The 13680-nt window shown below is 39.1% G+C and overlaps 1 protein-coding gene, 1 long non-coding RNA gene and 1 pseudogene across 2 annotated transcripts in view; 2 read left to right on the plus strand and 1 right to left on the minus strand.

Moving 5' to 3' along the window:
- The window catches only part of LOC109388706 (ER membrane protein complex subunit 3 pseudogene), a 3567-nt pseudogene extending 3021 nt beyond the window's left edge, over positions 1-546 (plus strand).
- Positions 1-9475, minus strand: part of CYB5B (cytochrome b5 type B) — a 29336-nt gene extending 19861 nt beyond the window's left edge. Inside the window, exon 1 of the mRNA XM_019654592.1 lies at positions 9225-9475. Within this exon, the coding sequence (XP_019510137.1) occupies positions 9225-9386 (162 nt within the window). The 5' untranslated portion in view covers positions 9387-9475. The remainder of the gene's footprint in view (positions 1-9224) is intronic.
- A 199-nt stretch (positions 9476-9674) lies between these two features.
- LOC109389267 (uncharacterized) lies at positions 9675-11715 on the plus strand. The gene is made up of 3 exons (XR_002125367.1): positions 9675-9890; positions 10264-10315; positions 11617-11715. It is a non-coding gene; the product is annotated as an uncharacterized LOC109389267 (long non-coding RNA).
- The last annotated feature ends 1965 nt before the right edge of the window (positions 11716-13680 follow it).

A 13680-nucleotide genomic window follows, 5' to 3' on the forward strand; every position in this document is an offset into this window, starting at 1 on the left:
GAGTTGTATGAATTTTATGATGAATAAAACTTGAGTTCAATAACTTTATGTAATACATTTTTTTTCAAATTTCGGGCCCCAGAATTAAGATGCGTCTTATACATGATAGCATCTTATACATGGGGAAATACGGTAACGTATGATTCTTATTGATGGATGGGTCACCATGACATTCTCAGGCTTTGTCACAACCATAATCATATGTCCACTGACCCTATTTTAAGCCTATGCTACAGCAAGGAATCAAACTACTCACATTAGCTGCATCCTGGTACCTCTGCTATGTATTTGGGCTTCACAGAACTTACTCTCTCTGATTCTGGGCCAAGATAATAACAATGACCAATCAGGAACGATGCAGGAGCAATGACTGGAGCAGCCATGGCCATGCCTCCAGATGCCAACAAAACTTTTAAAATGAAGTGGAAAGTTTTGGAGCAAATGGATCACCAATGGACACTAGATTATGTCAAAGAGGAGTTTATGGTCAAAGATCTCCACTTTAAAAAAGCACGTTCCAAAAGTTATTACAGACTTATTTTTTGATGACCAAGCAGGGATTAACTCCGTTGGGAACTGGGGGTAGCCTTAACCTTGTAACTTCGGTTTGAGGTGAAGCCTCTCAGAATAAAAAGAAGAATGCATGAGCTGGTGGGCATGGCATGCAGCAAGGATCCTTCTTGTCTGAGCTGGGTTCCCCTTTATTTTTGAAACTAGATGAAATGAGGAGTGTGAGCTGGGGGACATATAGGGAAAGAGCTATTTTTTAAATGTTCTAAAATTTCCTTCTGCTGACTGGAGAAGTGAACGGCAAAGAAATCAGAAAACTCAAGCTAGTACTAATATCTAAAAACATAGCAAAAATTCAATCTTTGGCAGAAACACTGTCAATTATACCTAATTATCATGTGCGCAGCTTCTAACCACAGTAAACTCGTGTTTTCTTGGGATCCAAACTCCCTGTAAAATTTATGTGCTAGTATTTTTATAACTTCCTTTACAAAAATCATATTTTTCATTACTGAAAATTTGCAAACTATGGATGGGCAAAACAAATCTCCCTGTATTCATTTTGAGTGTACAGAATGACATAAAGACAAATGTGTCAAAACTTTATTCAAATAAAGTTTTCAGAGTGACCACTCAGGGCCAGGAGAGACTCAGCAAACCTTCCGTATCTCTTAATACTGCCCAGAGGGAAACAGTGACCTGAGACACTGCTGGATTCTCAAGTGCCTGCAGGGTGATCAAAACTGGTTAAATAATGGGAGGTTCTTAATCTGGAATTTAGACTGTCAAATCCACTAAAAAAAAAATCAATAGTTCTATAGTCAATTGAACTAAAGACCCAGTTATTGCAGATAAGAGAGTTTATGTATCATTATTAGAAGGGAGAAAGGGCAATTGCTGACAGATACATAAATAAGGGCTGTCCAGGAATAATTCTATCTGGATTAAATGTTCCAGGGAAGTGGCAGGGTGTCATTTCTTTATCAAGAGGTAGCTATAATTTGCATGTTGAGTACTGTAATAAAAAATAAATGACTCTTGGCTCTACAAATTAAACCATCCTGTTTTCTCTCTAAAAGGCAAACCAAATGTAAAAAGTAAAACTGCAGAAGTTAGAATAAGATCTGTGGATTATATCAATGTCTGCTGTTATGATACTGTACTAATTTTGCAAAATGTGACCATTGGAGGAAAATGGGTAAAAGGTACAAGGGATCTCTCCATTATTTCCTAAAACTGCTTATGAATCTACAGTTATCTCAATAAAATTTTCAATTAAAAAAAATCAAATGGAGGGCTGGCCGAGTGGCTCAGTTGGTTAAGAGCACAAGCTCTAAGCAACAGGGTTGCCAGTTAGATTCCCACATGGGCCAGTGAACTGCGCCAGAGCTGAGCTGCCACTGAGCTGGTGAGAGTGTGTGCTCTTAGCAGCAAGGTTGCCGGTTTAACACCCATATGAGATGGTACCCCCTCACCCCCACCCCCACCCCCAGCCCGGGCAATTAAGATTGAACACGGCACCCGACTGGCGGCCGGATGGCTCAGTGTGCAAGAAGGTTGCCGGTTCAACTCCCGCATGGGATGGTGGACTACACCCTGCCCCACTGCAACTAGATTGAAAGCGGAAACTGGACTTAGAGCAGAGCTGCACCCTCCACAACTAAGACTGAAAGACAACAACTTGACTTAGAGCTGATGGGTCCTGTAAAAACTGTATGTCCCCCTTCCCCAATAAAAATCTTTAAAAAAAAAAAAACCAAATGGAATTTCTAAGTATATACCCAAGCAAAAAGTGTATAGATAAATGTACTTAGACACACACACACACACACACAAATGTTCATAGCAGCATTATTCATTATGACCCTCAATTTGAAACAGCCCAATGTCCATAAGCAGAGTATGAAAAACTGAAGTAGGGGCAATAAGAAATTATTGTTTAATGGGTACAGAGTTTCAGTTTGGGAAGATGAAAAAGTTCTGGAGATGGATGGTGGTGATGGTTGCACAACAATGTGAATATACTTAATGCCACTAAACCGTACACTTAAAAGTGGTTAAAACAGTAAAATTTAGGTTATGTATATTTTACCACAATAAAAAATAAAATAAAAACCACATTATGCTAAGTGGAAGAAGCCAGACACAAAAGGCCAAATATTGCATGATTCCACTTAATGAAGTACCTAGAATAGGCAAATTCATGAAGACACAAAGTAGATTAGAAGTTACTTGAGTAGAGCAATGAAGGGGGAGTTATTAGTGGTTACAGAGTTTCCATTTGGGATAATGAAAAAGTTTCAGAACTAGATAGTGGTGTTGGTTACACACAATGTGAATGTAATTAATGCCACTGAATTCTACTGTCAAAAATAAAATGGCAAATTTTACATTATATTTTACCACAATAAAAAAAAAAGAAGAAAGCTGGTCTACATACCAATAATTAATATAAGCCAAAAATTTGCTTTTGTCAGAATCACAGCAAAACAAGTAAAACCAAAGGAGTTTGGGGATTATCCTCAGTCATCTAGATTGGTTGCTACACTATTCCAATCTATTGGACAATCATGAATTCCTCATTTTCATTAAATAAACCTAATATAAGGTAGTACATTTCCCCTTTATTTCCCTAGAACCTGCTTTGCTTTTAATGAATGTAACTCATTATGTATTTGCAAAAAGAATCTTTTGACCTGGATAGCCTTTGTGTTTTAAGACTAATAGACCTTATCTCTGCTTATATAAGCAATTACACAATATTACAAATACAAAATGTTCCAAATAAACTGTCAAAAGAGATAAAACAATGTGATCGATTCATTTCTATCTCAGTCAAGCAATAATCAAGTGAAACACTTTACAAAGGAAATTTTGTAATGTCTCTTGTGAAAATTTAGTTGGTTCAACTGCCCAAAGGGCATGTGGTCTGGAGCAGGGGAAGCATGTTGGCATTTTCCTTTTCATTTACTTTATTAAGTATTATTGAAAAGAGAACAGAAATTTTATGTTTTAATATAGAAAAGGGGACGAATTACTAACAGAAAATAATACTTCCAGATGACTAATTCTATAGAAAGGATAGGGAACAGATGGGCAGAAAGAGGAGAATGTGAAGAATGACAAACAGTTACAGAATAAAAATCTCGTTGGGAAAAAATTACAAATTCTCTGTGGGTGGAAATCCTAGGGAGAGGCTAAAGACCACCTGCCTTGGAAAATGAAATCTAGAAACATTAAGATTACGGAAGCTGCATTAGGCCCAAGTGATGGAAACAGGGACCTCTAGCCAAACAGATTAGTGGAATAACTCATCAAAATAAGATATAGAGGTTAAAATTTTGGAAAGGACAAAAACTACTTCCTAGAATCCTGTCTGACAGGACAGAGAAAGATAATAAACCTGGTTGGTGAACAGGAGGAAATGGTGAAGGTTCATAGGTATTTGCCTTTGGTTAGAAAAGAGCCTGGTGAAACAGAGGTGTCAACGAGGCCAAGTCACCACTGCCCAGGGTCTGAAGTTCAGGTCTGCAGATCCAAACATAACTTGAAACCCACCAGATTAGGTCCCACTGCTATACATTTTCATAATTCCTTATCTACCTTCATGGTGTTTATCACAATTGCAATTATTTAATGTTTTTCTTCCCCTACTAGACTGTAAGCTCCCTAAGAATAGGGAGCACAGTGCCTTTTGAGCCTTTTGAGCCACGCTTTTTTGCTCAGGCCCACTCCTATCCCTTTGGAGTGTGCTTTTTCTTCTAATAGTGGACCCTTGAGCCGCGCTGCCTTCTGCTTGGGCCTGCTCCCATCTCTATGGGGTGTACTTTTTTTTCCTAATAAACTGCTCTTTCACCACTTAAAAAAAAAAGAACAGGTAGCACTGTTTTCTTACTCATGGCTGTATTCCAAAACATAGCATGGCACCTAGAACACAGTGAGATCTAGGGAACACTCTGCTCTCTCTTCCTCTCTGGTATGTGCTCACCCATGCCCACAGGCAAAATGAATAAATAAGTGAAAGTCAATTTGTTGATCAGGGCCTCTCATCTGGACAGTGCTGGAGATTAAATTTCACCTCATCTTAATCCTAGCCTTCTTTGGAAAGAGAGTACTCTTTCTATAGATTTCTTAATTCCACAAGATGCATTATCTAAATCAACTATTCCAACAACAACCCTGTGGATTAGGAACCATTATCTCCATTTACAGATGGAAAGGGCCTTTACAGAGCCTATTTGTCCAAGGTTACACAACTATTAAGTAGTAAAGTAGGAACCTAAACCAGACACTTAAGACACCAAAGCCAGAACTCAGCCATTAGAATTATACTTCACATATATAATTCACCAACGTTCTCTTCAAATGATACTTAAGAAAATGAAAATGCTGGGAGAATATATTTGCAATACATATATCTGAAAGGACTTGCGTCCAAAATATTGGGTTGTCGAAAAAGTCAAGACGTATTTTTGTTGTTGCAAAAATGCGTCATGACTTTTCCGACAACCCAATATATAAAGAACACTTTCAAGTCAATAATATGAAAACAAACAACCCAATTATAAAATGGGCAAGACTGAACAGACACCTTACAAAAAGACATACCTAATGGCAAAAACAGCTCATGAAGATGCTTAACATCATTAGTCATCAGGGAAATGCAAGCTACAACAATAATTATATACCAGTACACACCCACTAGAATAGCTAAAAGTAAAATGACAAATATTATGTGTCAATGAGGATGTGGAGAAACTGGAAAACTCAGGCATTGCTGGTGGGAGTGTACAATGATGTTGACACTTTGGGAAAATGTCTGGCTGTTGCTTAAAAAGTTAAAAAACAAAACATATGACCCAGCAATCTCACTCCTAGATAGTTACCCAAGAGGAATGAAAACATATGTCCACACAAAGATTTATACACGAAAGTACACAGCAGCTTTATTCATAATAGCCAAAAAAATAGAAACAACCCAAATGTTAATCAACAGGTGAATAAACACATTTTAGTATAATCATACAATTAAATAAAAAGCAATAAATAGGAATAAATTGCTGATACATAGAAAAAACATAGATGAATCTCACAGATATGTTAAGAAAAAGATACTAGACACAAAAGAGTACACATAGTTTTCCAGTGTTAGAAATCAAATCAGTGGTTGGACGAGGGCAGAGGTGATAGAAATGTTCTATATATTGATTGTGATGGTGATTACACAGGTGAGACATTTGTCAAAAACTCAATGAACTCTATTTATAAAATCTGTACATTTCAGTGTATGTACATTCGACTTCAATAGTTTACTTGGAGGGGAAAAAACCTAGATAGCAAAATATTATTCACAACCTAAATGTTTATCAATAGGAGACTGCTTAAATAAATTATGAGCCAGACAACAAATGCCATGAAGAATAAGGATGTGTTCCAGGTATCAATGTGGAAAGACTCCTGAGGACAGTTAAATGAAATAACAAGGCACAGAATAGTGTGTACAGTATGCTACCTCCTGTGTGAAAAAAAGAGTGGGAGGGACTACGCTCACTTTTGCTTATATATGCAAAACAAAACTCCACAACAGGGGTCGGCAAACTGTGGCTCACGAGCCACATGCAGCTCTTTGGGTATATACACGTGGCTCTGAAGTAAAACTGAAAATGAAAATAAAACTATCATAGTTTCATTTATAAAATTTTTAAAGGATATTATTCACATAATGGTGATTTCATTTGTTTTATGGCTCTCGAATGATTTTTAAATTGTTGGGAGGGACAGGATTGGCTCTTCCGTCTCAAAAGTTTGTCGACCCCTGCTCTAGCAGGGTACATAAACAACGGTAGTTCACTTTGGGCATATGGGAAGAAAGCTTTTCACTGTATATCTGTATGACCTATTCAAATATGAAAAAATTAACCTGAGTTCCATAAAAAAGGTACCTGTTCTAACTTCCCTACATCAATTCCCAATCCTTCCAAACTATATCTAAAATGTGGAAGAAGGTGGCTATAAAACAGATCTAACTCCTTAAGTCTTCCCCATCGCATCTAAGAGCAACCATATTCTTCTAGATCTGAAGGCCGAAAGCTTTGGTGTCATCCTTGACTCTTTATTCTCTCACTCCTCAAATCCAAATCATTAAACCCTACTGTCTCTACCATTGCAACACATCCAAAATCTGACCCTTCTCACTACCCCCACTGACACCACCCTGGTCCATGCCATCATCTCTTGCTCAGTCTCCTAACTGGGCTCAATTCTGCCCTTGCCCTCCTTCAGTCTCTTCTCAACAGTGCAGTCAGAGTGATACTATTAAACCATTTAAGTCACATCATGTCATTCCTCTGCTCCGCTGTAGTTTCCCTTCTCAGAACAAAAGTCAAAATCCTTTCCAGGATCTGCACAGCTGTACTCGATCTGCTCTCCCCTGATGGTGTTGACCTCATTTACCGCTGTCCAGCCTGGCCTACCTCACTGTTCCTCAAACACATCACACGTACCCCCACACCTCAAGGCCTTTGAACTTCCTCCCTCTACCAGAATGCTCTTCCTGCAGATACCCAAATGGCTAGCTAGCTCCCTCAACTTCCTTCTGGCCTTTACTACAAGACATCTTCTTAATAAAACCATCTCTGGCCATCATACCTAAAATTGCAACCCCTCATCCTCACACCCTCATCCCATACACATCCATCATCCTCTTCTCTATTTTTCTACTTAGCACTTACCGCTGCCTAACACAGCATACATTTTAGTTATTTTCCCTGCTTATTATCCACTTCCCATAGATGGCTTAAATGTTTGATTACCCACTGCTGTATCCTCAGCACCTAGGACGATAACTGGCACATGGTAGACACTTGATACATATGTGAATGAGTAAGTGAATGAATAGGCTTGGAATGCACAAGAAAACAGGGACAGAGACTAGAGAACAGGTTAGTAAAATGGCTAACTGCAGGTTAAGATCTGCAGCTCAAGCTTCCAGCGAAGCCTTTGCACACCTGTGATGTCTCTGGCTCCACCAGCATGTGATGAACCAGTTTAGCAACTCAGAATTCAAGATTGAATTCATGTCCCTGAGTGTTCCTTCTAAGTTCATTACGTATTCTGAGTAAATCAAGAAGAAATTTGGGGGAAATAAAACCACAAATGAAAAACATTACCTACCTGTTATGAACTATGCTTTAATATGCTACAATCCACAACTAAAACTTATTATGAGGCATACACCAAAGGACATAGCTAAGGCTAGAATTCTGAAGTAATACCATGTAGACAAGAGAAATCTAAATCTAAAGACAATATCTAAACTAGACTGCCACTAATCAACTTTATGACCAAAATCTCTCTGAACCTGTTTCTTGTACCCCTATTAAAATAAGGATCTCTACTATCCACGTCACTCTCAACTAGTTACTTTGATGAAATAATGGGAAAGCATTTTTAAAAGCATAAAATGCCATATACCATACAAATGCAAGAAGTTACTAAAATGTATGATGTTAACTTACTGGCCACTAGGAAGATTTATTAAAAACAATGTCCTTTTTGTGAAATTTTACATTTTAAATGTTTTTATAGATTTATGAATGAGGATGTAAAGAGCTCTCCCCTAGGCCCCAAATTAGTAGAAAAAGTAATTTTCCTAGTATATTTGCTTCAGAAAATAGAAAGGAACTTTTTTCTTAGTTACAGTACAGTTAAATTATGCAAGAAAGGAATTAATCACAAGATTAATAATCTAACTCAAAATAAAATTGTATAGATATATAGATATATGGTAAATGTTTATGTATAAAATCTCAAAGCCTCATGGATTGGGGGTGGAGGGAATGACTGCATATGAGAAAGGGGGAACTTTTTAGGGTGATGGAAATGCTCTTTCTTAATTGGGGTTGTGATTACATGGGGTGAATACGTTTGTCAAAACTCCAACTGTGTATTTTAAATGGACACAACTTATTGTATGTAAAATGACATCTCAACAAAATTCTTGTTTAAACAAATTAAACGTCTCTCCTGTGTCCTTAAACTAAAAAAAACGAAAGAAAAATCACTCAGCTGCACCATAGTCTCAAGGAGAACTTGTGTAACGAAATCTAATACAATGCCTTTAAGATTTAAGAGGATGGCAGAACCTGAGTCAATGGCCAAAAAAGGTCAACTCGTGACCCTCTGGCCTTAACGTCAATTCAAATTAGAAAAAAAAATAAACGCAGCATAATGGGGGAGGAGGGAGAAGCTCAGCTTCTCAAGAAAATGAAAGCCAAAAATGGTATTACTTCAGAAGGCAGAGTGGAAAGGGCACAGGTTTGGAGCCCTTCAGAACTAAGTTCGAATGGCTCTAGGCTATTAAACGTATAACCTTTAGAATCCTGTCTCTCTTGAGGCTCAGTTGCCCTTTCTGTAAAATGGGGATCATACTGGCTTAGAGTTTAGCCTGGCCATAGTGAGTGTTCAATGCATGGTTAAGTAATACATGATATTATTTATAAGGCACTAGAATTTAGTGCTGGCTAGAAATGCACGCAAATATAAGCGCCCACCCCGCCCCCAGTTTCCCTCTCGGGGGGTTGTGGTCCCCTTCAAACGCCTTATCGCCCTCAGCCTGATCTCATTTCCCTCTACACACACCCCTAGCAGTTTTCCGGGCCCGACCACCCCTCATCCCAGCAGCTCCCAGGGGCCGCCCACCTCCCGGGCCCCACCTCGTTAAGGAAGCGGGTGATATCGTAGACTCGCCCGTGGATCACCAGCCAAATCTCCTTCAAGGAGTTGCGCTTCGCCACCTCCTCCAAACGATAATAGGTGACGGGGGTCTCTACCCCTTGCCCTTTCCCATCGCTGCCGCTTGCTTCCACAGTCGCCATTGCGTCCCAGACACCTCTTCACCGCTATCCGGATTCACACTGCTAACTTCCCTGAGGTAGAACCTGCTCTCAGCTCTCCCCGGCTTCCGTAACCAGGGCCCACAAGGCGTCGGGAGCAACAGCCAATCATGTTTCTGAATAGTTCCTGGTTTGTTTTCTTTTTTCCAATAAAACGAGGGATTGTTTCAAATCCCGCCCACTCGTCGCCCGTCCCTTAGGACGTAGGCCTGGTTCGAGGTCCAACTAACCAATCAAAATCGCCCATCCTCCCAATGAGATACCGTGATTTTGGAAAGGCCCCTAATGAAGACGCGTTAATATGTGTCACGCAGGAGAGGTTTCCCCATGACTCGGTGTACAGACCTGCAGAGTCCTGGAAGAGGGGGCTGAGTCTCCATGTTCCCGTTTCCCTTCCCTTTGCCGTGGGTCCCTCCTGAGTCGCGCCACGCTCTTTTTCCCCACTGCATGCGCGACCTGGATTCCAGCCTCGGGTTTACATCTTTGGTGTGTAGCCTCCACTCAGAGACCTGGTGAATCATGTCCTTCTAAGGCTGTTTCTTCATCAGTAAAATGGGCATGATAGCCTCAATCTCATAGAGAAGTTTGGCCCATTAAAGTAGAGAGTGTATTTGCAGAGCTCTTGGCACATAGTAATCAATACATACATGAAAAGGTGGGGTAACGGCAGAGGCCCTGGGACAGCATAGGGAGTAGGGTATGGAGTATCCCAAATTTCTATCACTACTAAGAATCTGATTTTGTTATGTATCTGTTACAATCTCAATAAACCTGGGGGGAGGGGATCTGATGTTTAAACAAATTCTTTGGTGTTCAGGACTTATCTACACTATTTTCATTTCTACGTTTTCTAAAATAGAATTCACCTCAACTGATGCCGGCTAGAGGTCCCCAGCATCTTGGAATCCCAGGTTTGGTTAATGTACAGTTTGTGAGGTAGTCATTTTTAACTGCTATTACAACTGACAAATTGATCATGGTATAATACCATTTTCATCAGGTCACTTTCCCAGACTCTCCACAATCCATCCGCAACCTCTTTGACAAATATTTTACACTATTTCCTTTTGTAAGCCTCATGCACCAGCCACTGACTCCTAAACCTGCTAGTGGTAAAGCCACACCTGTGGTTATACCAGGCCCACCCGCTTAAGACACCCTCTTCCTTCCCTTCCTTCCCATGCCTGCTCACCTCTCAAACTCCTCCTCAGATTCTTCCTACTTCACAAACTCTCCTACCATTCTGAGCTGCAGTGGGTCCATCTCCTTATAGTACCTAAGCATATTGCTATTTCAGGAAACCCCTGTATCTGTAAATCTTACTTTTCCATATCTTACCTCCCTAATTATTATGAAACTATGAGAGCAATTCCATATGGTTTTTAGAATATTCCACAAACTCTAGATTCAAATATTTGCATTCACTTCAAAGATATTTACTGAATATTAACTCTGTCACAAGTATTGTGATAGGTCTGGGGATAGAAAGGTGACATTTAAAAAAGCCCTCTGAAAGAAACAAAAACATTTACATATCCAGCATATAAGTTTAGAAATAAAGATTTGTGCCAAATGCAATGGGTCACAGCTGTGAACACATTTCTTAAATAAGTAATTCACACTTAACCCCAGTGTGCATGGGTTACCTGAGACGGCCTTGTTAAAAAGATTCCCTCCAGTCCAGACATGGAGTCTCTTCCTTACCTTGAATCTTCGCTTGCCTTGCTCCTTTGAACAAAAGATTGTGGCAGAAGTGGTGCTGCACAAGTTACGAAGTCTAGACCTCTAGAGGCCTTTAAGTTTCCATCCTCACAAAGCTTTTAAAACAAAGGCTGTAACAACATACAAAGAAAGACCCATTAATTCCACTGTTGGGTATTTATCCAAAGAAACCCACAACATTACTTGGAAAGAACATGTGCATCCATATATTCATTGCAGCATTATTTATAATAGCCAAGATATGGAGGCAACCCAGGTGTCCATCAGTGGAGGAATGGATAAAGAAGAGGTGGTACATACTGTATTTTCCCATATATAAGACACACCCTTTTTCAAAAAAATTGGGGTCCAAAGACTGGGTGCGTCTTATACAGTGGTTGTAGATTTTTTACTTGCATTTCCTGAAAGTGATGAGGAGTTGTATGAATTTTATAATGAATAAAACTTGAGTTCAATAACTTTATGTAATACATTTTTTTTCAAATTTCAGGTCCCAAAATTAATGTGCGTCTTATACACGGGAGCATCTTATACATGGGGAAATTCGGCATATACAATGGAATATTACTCAGCCATAAAAAAGAATAAAATCTTGCCATCTGAAATAACATGGATGAACCTAGAGGGTATTATTCTGAGTGGAATAAGTCAGAGAAAGACAAATGTCACATGATTTCACTTATATGTGGAACAGGATAAACAAACAAAACAGAAACAAGCTCATAGATACAGAGAGCATTTTGATGGTTGCCAGATTGGGGGTGGGGAATGAGTAAAGGGGGAAGGGGATTAAGAGGTACACATTGGTAGTTACAAAATAGTCGTGGGTATATAGAGTATAGCATGGGGAATATAGTCAGTAGTATTGTAATAACTATGTATGGTGTCAGATGGGTAGCTGGATTTATCAGGGTGATCATTTCATAAGTTATATAAATGTGTAATCACTGTGTTATATACCTGAAATGAATATAATATTGTATGTCAACTGTAATTAAAAAATTAAAATATATATTAAAAAATAAAAATATATATTAAAAAATAAAAATATATATTAAAAAATTTAAATTATAAAAAGGATAACACAATGAACTCTCCTTTACTTCTTAGATTCACCAATTGTTAATACTTTTCCATATTTGATTTCTTCCATATATGTTTATTATTGTTGTTGTTAATAATGTTAAACCATTTCAGAATAACTTGCAGACCTCATGACCCTTTACCTCCAAATAATTCTGTATCTTCTAAGAATAAAAACATACTCTTACATAACTCCAGTATGATTTTCAAATTCAGGAAATTTAACATTCATATAAAACTATTATTTAACATGCTGTCCATATCATTTTCCAATGATAATAATGTCCTTTCTGGAATTTTTGTGTGTCTACGTGATCCAGGATCCAATCCAGAATCATGCATTGTATTTATTTATCTATCCTTAGTCTTCTTTAGTCAGGTACATTTCCTCAACCTCTCTTTCTTTTTTCATGACATTGACATTTTGAAAGGTATGGCCTCAAATGGAATTTGATTCAGAAAAATACTGTGACCTAAATGTGTTGATCATAAATTTATATTCCTAATTTATAGCACATGTTAGCCAGAAAGTATAGCTTGGAATCCCCTCCCTACCACTCACAAACTTGGCAATGTTAGGCAGCTTTCTCATTCTCCTTTTCCAAGTGGATACCCAGTTGTTCCAACAATATCTGATGAACACACAATTCCCCACTGAATTGTTTTTATGTCTCTGTTGAAAATTGATTGACCATACAAGTGTGGGTCTTTTTCTGAACTTTCTATTCTGTTCCATTTCTTTCTATTCTGATTTGTCTATCCATATGTCAATTTCATACTGTTTTGATTACTATAGTTTTGTAATAAGGTTTGAAGTCAGATAATGTAACTCCTTCAGCTTTGCTTTTATTTTTCAAAATTATTTCTGCAATTCCAGATCCTTTGTATTTCCAGATTAAAGAAACACAAGGGGGGCCGGCCAAGTGGTGCGTTGGTTAAGAGCTGGCTTGGGATGCCAGTTCTGAGCAGCAGGACCCTGGTTTGATCCCACATGAGGGCCAGTGACACTGCCCTCTGCAGCTAACATGGTGAGCAGCAGCTCGACCTGGAGCAGGGCTGCCCTGAGTCATCCACGATGGCATAGGCTGCAGCCCCTGCTGCAGGGGGCTGCCATAAGCTACCATGTGGCCGGCAGCCAGCGTGAGCGGCCAGCAGCCGGTGTGAGGTGCCAAGAGCTGCTGTGAGCCGCCATCCAGAGGCTGGTGACCAATCTGCCTCATCCGGGAAGAGTGCAGTGATAATACAACATGGGCCAGTGAAGCGACGTCCTCCACAACTAGACTGAAGAACAAAAGGACAGCAACTTGTCTGTTTCCCTTTCCCCGATTCCCCAGCGCTGTTCTCCTCCCCCAATGCCCAATAAAATCTTAAAAAATAATAAAATAAAATAAAAAAACACAAGGACACACTGAAAAACTGTCACCTGTCACAGACCCAAGTAGACTAAGGAGATACAACTACCGGTAAATGC

This window comes from Hipposideros armiger, unplaced genomic scaffold (genome assembly GCF_001890085.2).
Source record: "Hipposideros armiger isolate ML-2016 unplaced genomic scaffold, ASM189008v1 scaffold_9, whole genome shotgun sequence".
Taxonomy (NCBI): domain Eukaryota; kingdom Metazoa; phylum Chordata; class Mammalia; order Chiroptera; family Hipposideridae; genus Hipposideros; species Hipposideros armiger.